Source organism: Acomys minous (assembly GCF_964271855.1).
Source record: "Acomys minous genome assembly, chromosome: 8".
NCBI lineage: Eukaryota > Metazoa > Chordata > Mammalia > Rodentia > Muridae > Acomys > Acomys minous.
In genome coordinates this window covers 89,595,362-89,610,089 of record NC_140489.1, presented here as the reverse complement: position 1 = coordinate 89,610,089, position 14,728 = coordinate 89,595,362, and the positions used below count along the sequence as shown (strand labels likewise).

General features: G+C 47.0%; 1 protein-coding gene across 2 annotated transcripts in view; it reads right to left on the bottom strand.

Annotated features, from left to right (window-relative positions):
• Positions 1–14,728, bottom strand: part of LPIN1 (lipin 1) — a 108,858-nt gene that overhangs the window by 72,642 nt on the left and 21,488 nt on the right. For both annotated transcript variants that reach the window (XM_084791864.1, XM_084791866.1), the window contains exon 2: positions 10,298–10,354. In XM_084791864.1, the coding sequence (XP_084647990.1) occupies positions 10,298–10,354 (57 nt within the window). The remainder of the gene's footprint in view (positions 1–10,297; positions 10,355–14,728) is intronic.

The following is a 14,728-nucleotide window of genomic DNA, read 5'->3' as shown; positions in this document are numbered from 1 at the left end:
AAGGGAGAGGTGGATGTAGATTCAAGCAAATGTCGAGAGGCCAGCATGGGCTTCACCACAGAATATGGGTAATGCTAGAGGCAGGATGGATGGGTCGCCATCCTTCTATGAGATTGGAGTTCTTGGCGGCTTTTGAAATCACCGACTCATAATCTGGAAAGTGGCAACCAACAAACAGGAAATTTCAAGAGCGGGAAGGGCCACGCCCACTTTTCTTTACAGACCATGGACAATCAGTGTTGTTTACCAAGTCTCATGTTGAGATTCTTATGATGGAGGTTGAGTAGAAAAAGCACTGATTGTAGAAAACTGAAGCTACATGTGAGCTCTCAGAAATGCCCAAAGCAGGCGCTGGGGAGATAAGCTACACAGTGACGAGCTTGCCTTGCAAGCACGAAAGCTGGCATTCAAGCTCCAGCATCCACCTTTAAAAAAAACCAGCAGGTCATGATGGCATGAGTTTGTAATCAGAAAATCGAAAGGCTGAGACAGGAGGAACCCTGAGGTTAACTGGCCAAGTAAATCTAGCCTCATTGGTGAGTTCCAAGTCAACAAGAGACTGTCTCAAAGGAGATAGTCTTCCTGAAAATGACATCTGGGGATGTCATCTGACCTACACACACACACACACACACACACACACACACACACACACGCCAAAACAATTAACAAAATAGCTTTTAAAAGAGTCAATGGGAATGCTCTAGAACTGGTCAAGCTTGCCTGGGTGTCACACTAGGTTCCCAGGCTTTTGCTGAGAGTCAAGGTACATACACCTTGGCTCCTTTCTTCCTGTCACTATGTAGAAACCTAGGGTCAAAGCTCATGATCAGCTTCCTGGTAGCCAAGCTCCACAGCAGATGTGAAGGTGAAACATGGAAACCTTGGGCAGAGCCTTACTATGCATGGAATGTGACTATGTGCCAAGTGTTGGCTGTGCCATCCCATGTGGCTTCTGGTCTGTGCTCATGAGCCATGAAAAGAAAGCTGCATTTGGAAGATGAGTTCTTTCAGGAAGGACATTTTCTTCTTCTGGTGCTTCATAGCATTTTGGACTGCTAGGTGGCTCTACAGCACATGCACCACTGTGTAAAGTCTCAGGCAAAAGGGTATAAAAACCATGGGGAATATCTGCATTATTTCTTGGCTTGTCCTTATGGGACAGCCTTTCTTGGTAAGTCACATGCAAATCTAGCACCTAGAGCTGTCCTCTAAGAGAATGTGACTGTACTTAAAACATCTATGAAAAATTCCAACTGAGCACCAGCCTCTCTTACAATAATTGCAGAGTGTGACAATCCTTCTATACCAGAATTTAGGGGATTCAGATTATTCGGCTCCATCTGAAGTTACAATTCTTTTTTTAAAAACTTTTTTATTGATACAAATGATATATCATGTGCCCCAGTCCCACTAATCTCCCCATCCCTCCATATTCACTCTGCTCTTGCAAACTTGCCCATAAGACAGAGGACTAGCTCTCCTATGCTCACTTTGTCAGTGCCAGCTCTCCAGTACTGTCCTAAACAAAGGGCAGAGGCACCTCCCCAGAACGCCAAAGCTGATGAGGGACAGGGACAGCTCTCCAGAATGCCCTGGTGAGAGACAGGGACAGCTCTCCAGAACGCCAAAGCTGATGAGGGACAGGGACAGCTCTCCTGTATACCAAAGCTGGTAAGGGGCAGGATCAGCTCTGCAGAGACCTCAGGCATCAACATGGCCCCAGGAAGCAGCCCAGACCAGGCCTTTGGTGGTAACATGGGCCACAGGCAAGAGCACAAATCCCTGCTGCTTCAGGGCTGCAGACCCAGATGTGGCATGATCTGGGACCTCACCATGGCCTCAGGTGACAGTGCAGGCTACTCACATCAAGCTATTGCCTACCACCCTTGTGCTTCCTGTTCCTCCTCTCTTCATAGACTATAAACTGTCTGTTTCTCTTTCTCTCCCATCTCTCCACCACATACTTGCTTATTGTAGCAGCATCTGCCTGCCCTCTGCCACACCACAGTTGGCTGTAGCAGCATCTGCCTGCCCTCTGCCACACCACAGTTGGCATGTCTCTGGGTCTCTTTCCTGAGTAAAATGTTCTTGTCTTCAACAGTGTGAACTATTTTCTTGAGAACAGAGAGAATATTCAATTTATTCATCATCATCATCTCTGAGCCACAAGAATAAGATCCCATAGCTCTATGTTTCCTAAATTCTCAGATCCTGTGCTACAAATTTCTGACAGTCTAAAACAAGAGAAGTAATGGTTTGATTTGGCATGGTTTGGTTTGGTTCAGCTGAGAAATGGTTTCATAGGCCAGGACGGCTTCAAGTTTGCTATGTACCCAAGGGCTGGCCTTAAAGTTCTACACTTGATCATAGCCAAAAGGCTAAGGACCAATTAGCCTTGAACTCCTGATTCTCCCTCCAAAATGATGGGACTGCAGGAGTGGTTCCCACATTCCAACTACACAGTCCACACTACATACTACAGCTCTTTGCTGGTCCTCTCCTGAGGTTGGATCCCACTCACTATGGCCATTATACTGCAGTCACAAGGATACTTGCTCACCTGTTTGGAAGAGTGTGACCTGATGAGAAAGGGACTACAAGTCGTGTTCTAAGCACAATGGTCAAAGTTGTTTAAGCCACAGAGAAAAACCCAGTGGAGAAATGGTGGTCTAATGCCACGTCAGGTGTGCAAGAGACAGATGATGATGGTTAAAAACTCTGAAAGACCTGGAAGTGTGGATTTGTGGTCACTTTAACAAAGGAGTCAGGACTGAGACAACGGTCTATCTCTTGAGTCTGGGGGCTTCCTGTGTCCTCTTTGGGAGAAGGCTAAGAAAAACATGTTGGCTAGATTCTGTTAATGCTCCTTGCCTGGCCTTACTCAATGAGCGCTCGCTCTCTCTCTCTCTCTCTCTCTCTCTCTCTCTCTCTCTCTCTCTATGCATGAGCCTGCATATCTGTGTGTGTGGGTATCTGTCTCTATCTATTTGTCTCTGTCTCTGTCTCTCTGTGTATGTGTGTGTATCTGTCTCTGTCTATCTCTGTCTCTCTGTGTGTATCTGTCTCTTTATCTGTTTCTGTCTTTTCTGTCTCTCTCTGTGTATCTGTCTCTCTGTCTCTGTCTTTCTCTGTCTCTATCTCTCTCTGTCTCTCTCTGTCTCTGTCTCTCTCTGTCTTCCCCCCACCTCACTGCCTTCCAAAGTGAGCCACTGTATCTTTTGCCAAAGGTGTCTAAGAAGCCATGGGTAGTTGTTTTCCCTCATCTGAGCAGACCACAAGTGGACCTGGAGGTGGCAGATGGAGAAGAGCCAGCTTCTGAAGGCTGCTATGATGCACCTTGTGGAGCCTCAGTGATCTTTAGTGGCTTTCCTCTCTTCCTATCCTATCAAGGATGACCTGGGCGTGGGAATGCTCTGTGATGGGTGCTTATGAAAAGGGAACTGTAGTTTTACAACATGAATCAAGAGGGAGCAAGAAAACTTGCTTTGAAAGTTCAGAGTTTCGGGGCTAAGAGATGGCTCAGCGGTGAAGAGCACTGGCTGCTCTTCCAAAGGTCCTAAGTTCAATTCCCAGCACCCACACGGAAGCTCACAACTGTCTGTAACTCCAGTTCCAGAGGATCCAACACTCTCTCACAGATATACATTGCAGGCAAAACACCAATGCAAATACAATAAATAATTTTTTCTAAAAAGAAGAAGAAAGTTCAGAGTTTCACATTTACCCTTGAGCCAGACCCCCACACACACACCTGTGGGCTGCCCAAGTCGTCACAAAGAGAGGGAATGTCAGAACACTGCACTGACTCTGTCCTGGGACCCAGCCCATTGATTTGTTTTGCCCTGCCTCAAAACAACAGGTCTAGTGACAACAAACAAAAGATCTCAGATCTCTCTAGAGTCTAGGATGTCCTGACAAGAGTGAGTCAGCAGAACAGGAGAGCTGGGCTCTAGTTTGTTCTCTGCCATTATCAGATGACCCCTACATGTCACCTGAGGACCCCAGGCCACCTACTAGAAAGCAACAATGAACAGAACTGTCTGGAACCTCCTTCTTCTAGCCCATCACCTAAATCAGGGCTTCTCAAATGTCCACTCATGATAGCATTTCAACCAAGAAAACTTGTTGTAACCCTGAATACATAGGTATATAAAATAGTATACAAGTCAAACAATGTCTACTAATAACTCAGAAAAAATTACTTAATACAGTTCTTTGGTGGCTGAAGAGATGACTTAGTGATTAAGAGCACTGGCTGTTCTTGCAAAGGACTTGGGTTTGGTTCCTGACACCACATGGTGGCTCAGTTATCTAAACTCAGTTCCAGAGTATCAGGCGCCATCTTCTGGCCTCCATGGGCACTGCATGCATATGCTACATATATAAATGTAGGTAAAACACTCACGCATATAAAATAAGTAAATCTTAAAATAATAGTTTGATACATATAATTTTATAATTAAAGACAATAGAAAAGTTGCCTACTAATGAGATGCATGTGCTTGCCTAGCTAATACAATCTAAAGACACACTAATTTGATATTTACATGCTGAAGACTGATGGTAGAAAAATATCAATTATCTTCACTTTCTGTTAACATGGTAGCAGAAAAGTGTGAGCGCATTGTAAAAAAAAAAAAAAACATTGCAATTCCCAGGACAATGGTCATGAACCTCAGCCAAGGTGTTTCAAGCTGTGTTGGTTGAGCCTATGTAGAGTAACAGCGCATGCGGTGCAAAGCACACACACTGTGTGTGCAGAACCAAGGCTGTGGTGAAGTCAGGTGATGCCAGAAACACCTTGGGTTCATGTTTGATTTTTTTAAAAATTAATTTATGGCAGTTGCAAGTTCAGGAAACCTTTGTCAAGTGTTTTGTGACTCACACATTCAGACGTCACAGTTATGACCCACAGCTTAAGCTTTGATGTTATGTGCCTGTGCTGGGACTTCAGTGGCCTCTATCTTTGTACCCTTCTCTCATATACTCACATCCTCCCCAGCAACTGTCGGTGTTAATGGTGTCTCTAACCATCCCTAACCATCTGAAGGGCTGTTTGGACCATTTTGGAAGAAGAAATTCGCACAACGTCCTTATCATTTTAGAATAGTTAACACTCCATCCAATACTTTCCCATCTCTCTTCCTGGACCACTTATACTAAAGAATGAATGTGCATGAGAGGGCTTGAGCCCATCCTTAGAATGCCCCCCCCCTTGAATTCTCCTCTCTCAGATTCCTTTGTGGAGTCCACTCTGTCACTGTGTGCACTAGCTAAGCCACCCCTGCCCCCTGCTGCAGTCAGGAGACCATGAGAGCACATGGCTCAGAGAGATAATGCCTCTACACCATCTGTCATCAAATGGCTGACTGCCCTGGCTTCATCACTTCCTCTCTGGCTCGAGATTCAAGCCTCCTTGGGTCATTTTCATTCCTCGCTCCTGTCAGATCCCTTCTGCTACAGTTCCTTTGTCCACGCTGCATCCTTGAGGTATCAATTATACTGGTGAATTGTCATGCATTTGTACTTAGTGAAAGCAGACTCTGGGGATGAGGATGCTCCTGCTCCTTGTCTCAGATGTGAGCGTGTTTATATCAAGTGTCCTCTAAGATACCCTGTCCTGGGACAGGTTCCTTGGTCCTGAAACAGGGAAGTAGGGGACCAGCAAACAACTGAGGGTGTTAAAAAGTATTGCACTCTTGGGGACAGCTGGAAGGCCCAGGGTTTCTAACTGAGGTCACCATGTTTATCATGAGAAATACAAAATGGCTGCAGTGGGAACCAGAAGCTGGAAGCTGGCCCACAGGGACCGCTCATCTCTGCTTAGGAATTTCCACCTCCCTCGTGACCTCAGCAAGCTGGCCCTGTCACCACTGTGGCATGTCATAAGCCCCGAATTTGATGATGTTTTCTCATTTTTCTGCTGCTTCTATCTGCTGCTTGCTGTTCATTCTATTACTTTTGCTCACTTTGAACTTAAAACTTTTCTCTTATTCAGAACCAAAAGCATGGCTATTGTGGACCATTCTCTATTCAGAACAGCCCTGGGCAGAGTGTCTTCTCCCTCCCACCTTCCTCAACTCACTTAAAGTGTCACTCCCCCCCCCACCCCCACCCCCCCAGCAAACTATGTGGGTTCTGTTAGAGACTCTGACTCTGCCGTACATCTGGGTTCCAAGTGTAATGTTCCATTTGTATGCATGACTATTATGAATCGCTCTCCAGCAGGCAGTTAAACAAAAGGATAAAGACCATTGATTTTTTTTTTTTAATTTATCTAAACTGTGCCTGACACTTAGGTCTCAACAAATATTTTCTAAATGAATGCCTAGTTATCACATCATGGAGTGTCATGCCTGCTTACAAATAGGCTCATCATAATTACAAATAAAGCTATGATAAATGTGTGCATATATATACATATATATACATATAGATATATACACTTATCACACTAAAAATAAATGACTGAGCCCTGCTATAGTACGAAAGATGTCAGCACCCTTGTCAGAGGCCATCCTGATGCTTGTAACATGCCTGGCCCAGTGCAGGTAAGTACATAGGAGATGACCCTGCCCTCAAGGAAGTTAAGACCCAACAGATCCCCAGGCTTGCTCAAGCAAGAGACAGCAAGGAGAGTCCAAAACAAGGTGTTCCCTGGGGTGGGGAAAGAGATGGTTGATGTGGAGGGCTATGAACACAAAGACAGAAAACTGACCTGTCACTGTAGTGTGGTCATTGACAAACGAGACAACACCTTGGGACATCTCTAGAAAACCAAGAAGCCACTGACTAGAAAATGAAAGTTCTGTGTAGTGTGACACTCTATTTAAATACGTTTTGGAAGTAACTGTCCGGGTGCCTGTTGGTAATAAACATCCCCAGAAACTGATATTAAAAACAAACGAACAAACTAGCAATTGGCTATGAGAGCCACTCAGTGCATTTCTAGATAAGAGCCTGTGACTATCATCAGACACCTGAAAGGATGACACTCACACCACCTGAAGGAGAAAGCCACAGAGCAGGAAGCACATCAACAGGACAGACCAATATTTGTTATGTTCCCTTTGCTTCAAAAGGTGTGTCTTAGGGTCACGATTGCTGTGATGAAACACCATGAATGACCAAAGGAACTTGGGGAGGAAAGGGTTTATTTCACTCACAGTTCATTGAACAGTTCATCATCAAAAGCTGAGAGCAGGAACTCAAACAAGGCAAGAACCTGAAGGCAGGAGCCGACTCAGAGGCCACGGAGGGGTGCTGTTGACTGGCTTGCTCCCCATGGCTTGCTCAGCTTGCTTTCTTATAGAACCCAGGACCACATGCCCAGGGATGGCCCCACCCACAATGGGCTGGGCCCTGCCCTATAAATCACCAATTAATAAAATGCCCTACAGGCTTGTCTACAGCCTAATCTTATGAAGGTATTTTCTCAACTGAAGCTCCCTCCTCTCTGATGACTGTAGCCTGTGTTAGGTTGACCCAGTATAAGGCTCACGTTTTTTAGAACTTAAAAACTCGATATTGGGAACAGGAGGGCCATCTTCACCCATTTCCGAGTTTTGTGTCTGATGCTGTGATAAAACACCCTGACCAAAGCAACCTAGAAGAGAAAGGGTTTGCTTTAGCGTACAGTCTCAGGGGCAGTTCATCACAGTGGGGAAGTCAAGGCCGGAACCTGAAGCAACTAGTTACATCCACAATCAAGAACAGAGAGAGAGTGAACATATGCAATGCTTACTACTCAGCTCGCTTCCTCTACCCTTATGCAGTCCAGGGCCCCTAAGCAGGGAATGGCGCCACCCACAGTGGACTGGGGCTTTTCCACATCAATTAACATTAGTCGTCAAAGCAATGTTCCACAGACGCACCCACAGGCCAACCAGATCTACACAACCCCTCACTGAGACTCCCTTCCAGGTGATTCCAGGTCCTGTCAAGTTGACACTCTAGCCATTACAGCTGAAAGAGAGATTTAATCAGATTTGAAAGCAAACAGAGAGTTGAGGCAAACACCTCATTATCAACAGGATAAAGTCTGAGGTCCCTGGAAGACCAGAAAAGTCCTCCTGATGGCTGGCATCAGCTCCTGCCACCTTCTCCCCCTTCCCTCTGTATCTCTGGTGGCTTGTGTCTCCAGTCCTGGGGCCCAGTGCTGTGTCTTACCCCCATGCTCAACTGCTAGGGCTCTTCCATCACTCCCCAGAAGACTCACCTTATGTTGGAAGCCTTTCTCTGGAATTGCTCCTAATCTTTCTCTACCCACCTCAGACAAGCTGTCACCTCCTCTCCTGCTGCAGAGGCTTCTGGTAAACAGCAAGCACTCATATATGGAATCAAGTGAGCACCCACTGTACACAAGAGCTAGTGTACCATTAGGCATCTCTCTCAGATACTGTTAAGTGGCAGAGCAACGACCATGACTTTGAATTTTTACCCCTTACCATGGGTGATGAAAATGTTTTGTAATTTTGCCCTGTCGTCTCCTGCCATGTTAGGATGAGTTGGTTCTGCGAAGGCTGCCATATCTAAGGCTAGTGGGCTGCTTTCCTCATCCAATTCTCCTGTGGACCATAACCACTGGCTTGCATGTGGGGCCAGAGGTGGGCTGGAAACCTGCAAAGCCTGGTTGCCATGGCTTCTACCCGAGAATCTGCAGACTAGGGAATTGGCCACAGGAAGCAGTGTCAAGCTACTTCCATGACTACCAGGCTACACTGCCACCCACCAAAGGAGGTCCCGCTTACCCAGAGACTTCTTGTCCCTTCTCACAGAACACTGGCTCCCCATTCAGGCCTCAACTGCCACTAACTGCCCACTACTCGGGCTTCCTGGCCTCCCATCGTGCCCATTTCTCCCCCTCAGAGTCCCTGGAGCTCCTTGTCAGCCTTCCTCACTCACTCCGCTGAGGCCTCATCGCAAGAATGGATCCCTTGCTCAGCTAGAGCTTCACTGGCCCTCGAGGTTCTCTGCAAGTCTCAGTCCACACCTTTCTCCTGAGCTCCTCCAGCCTGTGAGTTCTTTAACGGCAAAGCCAAAGTGCTACTTGTTTTATAGCCTCAAGGTAAGGAACAAGCCACAGTAGAGTAAAATAAGTCTCAAGAGTTGATTCTTCCTTGGACTGCTCCAACAGCCTCCCTACCTCGAGTCCACTGCCAGTCCTCGATGACTCGAAAGTTTAAGAGCCATGGGCTGTAATGAGCTGTATGGTGTTATTGAAACTTATACCTAGCACCAGGGCAAAGGAACTGCTAAGAAAAGGACTTGGTCCCAGAGCTCGGGAGGCAGAGGCAGGTGGATCGATGTGAGTTCGAGGCCAGCCTGGTCTACCAAGCAAGTCCAGGACAGCCAAGGCTATGCAGAGAAATTCTATCTAGAAAAACAAACAAACAAACAAACAAAGAAACAACAACAAACAAACAAGAAAAGGACTTGGGAGGTAGCAGGACCATTTCCCAGATCCCAGTCTCTGAGCTTGCCCTAAGATCAGGCCACACAATTCCTCCAGTCTCAGGCCACCCTGAAAAGCTCTGTCCGCAAGAAACCCTATAGAAAGGCTGCGTCCTGCTTAGTTCTTTGCTGCTTCTCACCCAAGCAGAGACAACCCGCCCTCCTGTGTTTCCCCACCCAATAAATCTCTTGTGTGAGGTTTGTTGTGTGGTGTGACTTCGTGTTATTCCTTGGCTTCCAATGGTCAGAATACCTTGCCATCTGAACTGTAACACTTAAGATGAGCATCTGAGCGCTGACTATGGAGCCTGGGGGAGATCCGCAAAGACAGGTTTCAGGGCCAGACAGATCAAGGCCAGAGTATAATCCTAGCGATGATGGGACAGGGTGGGACCTAAGGCTTGGACCAGCTACAAGGAGGAAGGAATCTGCAGCAGGTCCCAGAGGAAGCTACCAAGGCTCTTATTAAACACTTGTGATCACAGCCAGGGACACCTGCAAAGTCCAACCAAGGATATGAGAGTTCATGTGGACTTTGTCCGCTATGCTAGGAGCCTTTAGAATCTAAAGTTTGGAGGATGTTTTTTAATTGGAGAGATGACAAAAATCCAATCTGTGTCTAGAGGGGGATGGGCTAGGAGTAAAAATCAGAATCCAGGCAAAGTGGATAGCTGCCAGGGCAGTGCTTCTGAAACACAGGGACTGCTCTGGAAGCATCCACCGAATGGCACAGTCCCACTTTGAGGACTGTTTGCCCATGGGAGGAAGCTGCACGGTGACAAGGAAGACTTTAATCCTGACACATGAAAGCACAAGAACACCTTCGAGCTACTATACTCACGTTGATGTTTGAAGGCCACACACTTCGGATCCACCCAGGGTCTCTCATTATTGGGATCTGAAAGACAAAAGCATTAGAGATATGCAATAAGCAAATCATGACCTGGGCCCTGTTCATATGGCAAAGTCTTTACGGTTTTATGTATCTGGTAGAAAATGATGGGGCTGGGGATGCAGCTCAGCCAGCAAACTGCTTGCTGTACAAACATGAGGGCCTGAGTTTGGTCCCCAGAACCCACATAACAAAGTTGAGTATGGTACCAGGAGTTTATAATCCCCACTCCTAGGAAGCAGAAACTTGCTAGCCAGCTGATCTAGCCAAATCATCTGCAATCCAGGCCAGTGAGAGACCCAAGGTAGAGTGTAGCTTGGTTCAGTGGGTAAGATCACTTGCTGTGCAAGCTGAGGACCTGAGTTCTAATCCCTAGCACTCATTTAGAAAATAAGGTGGACATGGCTGTGTGTGTGTGTGTGTGTGTGTGTGTGTGTGTGTGTGTGTTCCCAACATTAGGCATTAGGGGCATAGAAAAAGGCAGATCTCAGGAGCTCACTGGCCAGCTGAAACAGTAAACGTATCTCAAGGCTACAAAGGGAGAGTGATGGAAGAAGATGCCTCCTCTGGATTTGGATTCTGCAAGTGCATTGATCACACACACACACACACACACACACACACACACACACACACACACCCCAAAACAATTAACAACAAAACAAAACAGCTTTTAAAAGAGTCAATGGGAACGTTCTAGAACTGGCCAGTAGTGAGAGTCAGACAACCAGTGACTTCTAAAAACCACGGAGCTCTGCAATCTAGCACAGAGAACAGCAGCTCAGCTTTAAAAGAAGAATTCAGGATGAAGCAGCATGCAGTGACTCCCCTTGGCATTCAGGATGTGATATGGTCACAAACTCCACTCCTTCCTTCTTTCCCTAGCCCATCATCATACCCAAAGCATGTACAACATATGGGTGAAGCCACAGATCAGGCAGAGACAGTGATGGGATCAGAACTCAGGAGAGAGCGCCTAAATGCAGCCACACCTGTTTCTTAAGTGTGTCACTGCGCCCAGACTGCTTATTTACCTCTAAAAGGGGATCCTATAGGCGTTGTATGAACTGAGTCCACAGAAACTAAAGGGCGTACAAAGCCTAACTCCCTGGTACAGCTCTCAGCACTCCTGGTACAGTGTGCCTATGTTAAAGGAGACCCACAACCATCTACAAAGGACCCAGTTAGCACAGCCCAGAACGAATCACGAGGCAGGGTTCTTAGCCTAGCTTTCCAGCAGACATGTTAGCTATCCAGAGCCTTTAATTAATTGCATCCCAGTTTTGCTCAGAACATATCTTTCTTGTTTTATTTCCCCATTGTGGTGATAAGATACCCTAATAAAGCAAATTAAGAGAAAGGGGTCTTATTTCAGCTCACAGTTCAAGTCCATCATGATGGGCAAATCAAGCGGCGGGAGCTTGAAGCAGGTCACATTATATCCATGGTCAAAAATCAGAGAGTAATAAATGCATGCACGCCTGCTGGTGCTCAGTTCCATTCTCCTCTTTATTCAGTGCAGGATCCCCTGCCTAGGAAACAGTTCCACCTGCAGTTAAAATGGGTCTTCCTGTAACATTTCATATGGTTGAGATAGTCCCTCACAGACATGCACAGATGCCCGTTCATCTCTCAGGGGATTCTATCCCAGGGGATTACGTCAGGCTGAGAACTAACACTAACCATCACAGTGCATGATTTGAGCTCAACTCTAATAACTAAGCCCTGTAGCCTCTCTCCCTCCCGTCTTGCTACCTCTTTGACTGGGCTAGCTTCTCCAACCCGTGTTTGTTGACCGACTGATGGTGAACCTCCATCTCCACCAGATGCTGCAAGGAGAACTTCAACTTGAGCTCTAATGTTTAAGAACAGCTCACTCAAATTCTTCAGGGGCCACAACCAAGGTCATGTGTGCGCCAGTCTTTCTGTGTGCTGTGTGTGCGGTAGTGCTTTGTCACCCACAGGGTTGACTAGGAAGGCTAATGGCAATCTAAACTCACAGTGGATGCATTTGCTCCCTGATTGAAAATGAAATTTCAAATCAAATCCCAAAGCTGTTCTTCTACCCACAGGTGCATAGTGTCTCTCACACCACCTCCCACTGAGAGTGTTATTTTAGAGGTTAAAACACAGGAACACCTGGCAGAATCGTACGTATGTCACTCCACATGCTCCATGGGTCGCTTGATGAGATGGTGGAGTGGGGATCAGACTGGCAAGCCTGTGGCCTTCCAGGGATTCTTCAGAAAAGAATTACAATTGAGCCTGGGAGGTAGAGCCAGGAGGATCTGAAGTTCAAGGTCATTGTCAACTACAGAGTGTGAAGCTATCCAGGGTTACCTGAGGCTACATGTCAAAAGGAAGGAGGGAGGGAAAAAAGACAGTTGGTTCTGAGCCTTTTTGAATTTTTAAAGGATTTATCTTCTGTATTATGAGTGTCTTGCCTGCTTGTGTGTGTGTGTATCATTGTATTATGAGTGTCTTGCCTGCTTGTATGTATCTGTACCATGTGAGGAGTGTCTCAGCCTTTTGGAGGCCCACAGAGAATGGCCAGTGAAACTCTTCGAATGTGGCTCTTAAGACTCCTCGAATGGTCTTGGTCCACCGCACACAGTGTCGATCTACTAGGGATTCCTAGCACACTGGTGAAGTCTCAAAATGGACCCAAGGCTAGGGTGGGTGGTGACTGCTTCCCCCTTCTTTATGAAAGTCTCCTGAGGTGACCCTGTCACCTCCCATTTCCTTATAGCTATACCAACCTGACTGATTGCTATTGGTGCTTGAGGCTAGCATGGGGTAGTCTCATTGCCCCTTCAACCATATAAAGGGTTGTACACTGCACAATAAAACTAGATCTGCACCTTGAGTCTGGTCTCTAGATTCTGATTCCTGGGATTCTGTGTGGGCTCCATCACCACTCGACCCCCTTCCTCTGGTTCCTGATCCCCACAGCAGCACATGCATGCCTGGTGCCCACAGAGGTCAGAAGAGGTTATCAGATTCCCTGGAACTGGAGTTATGGATGGTTGTGGGCACCAAGTGGTTGCCGGGAACCAAACCAGAGTCCTCTCTGGAAGAGCAGCAAGCTCCCTTAGCCCTTAAGTCATCTCTCCAGCCCCTTGCTTTCTTTAAAAACAAAGACAAAAACAAACCTCCATAATGTGTAGTCTTGCGTGAGTCCAATTATGTCTCAGGAGGTCTTTGTCTCCAGTTACAAACTGAGGTTCCAGGTTAGCAAGAACAAGCTATCACAGGTCAGGAAAGCAACCTTTCTTCCAGCTACATTCCTCTTTATACCTCGTTCTTTTGACTCATTCAGCGTCAGAGAACGGCCTTCCCAGGCTTCACACAGACCATTCCTCCTGCCTGGGATACATTTCAGCTGGATAGACACAGCCAAGTGTGTCAGCTCCTCAGCAAAGCTGCCCTTGGCCTCCTTGGCATGATCACAGAGAGCTGTACCTTCTTGGAGCACCTGCATGGTTCCCTCATAGCACTCAGCACAGCTTGCCAATGTGCATCTATTCGCATGAGTGTCCACCTAATGACAGCCTCCTCCATAAGGAACATGACCTACTCTTGTCATCTAAGTCCCTGAAGCCTCTGGCCATGGAAGGTAGTCATTAAATATTCCTGAATGGAAGAACAGAGGTAGAATTTTCTCTACGTTCAGGGGAAGACACTGGAGCTCAGAGGGTCAAATGAATTAGTCCAAGTTACATAACCAAGCAGACTGGGAGTAGGTGAGCTGAAGTTTGTCCCTGGTTCCAGTCATTTCAAAGCCAGGATGCCCTCTGTATTCCAGGCTGATGGCTGTGGGAGGGGCTAGCACAGTCTCACTCTTACACCTTTCTTAAAAAGGTGGGGGCAAGGTCCTTCAGTTCCCTCTGCGATTTCACCTGCAGCTCTCCAGGGCCTCTGCCTTGGGTCCAGGAGTTTTCCTCTATTCCCTATTCCTAGTCACATCCTCTCGGCTGCATGTAAAAAGAGCTGAAGTCCCCAGGTCACACAAGTGAGTGGCTTCTGCAGGACCCTCAGCAGGTGGGAGGCCAGGCTGAACACATTCCACAGAACAGATCCAAAAGAGGACACTGGAGAGGAGGGCCTAAGACTGAGGCACCCAGTGCTGCCATCCAGAGAAGATCCACCAAGGACTTGGCCCCATGGCCTGGAGTGTAGTGAGGGGCGTGGTGCTGCCTGCTCCAACCCCAACATTTGCTGACTCCAGGGGATATGGACAACTTCACTTGTGGGTCCTGGATGCTCTGTACCTGGGACACCAGATGCCAGTAGATGTAGTGAGAGGTCCAGAAGATTGGACCTAAGGGGCAGAAAACACTGTAGACCTGAGGCAGGCACTTGCAGGGAGCCTGTGAGCTC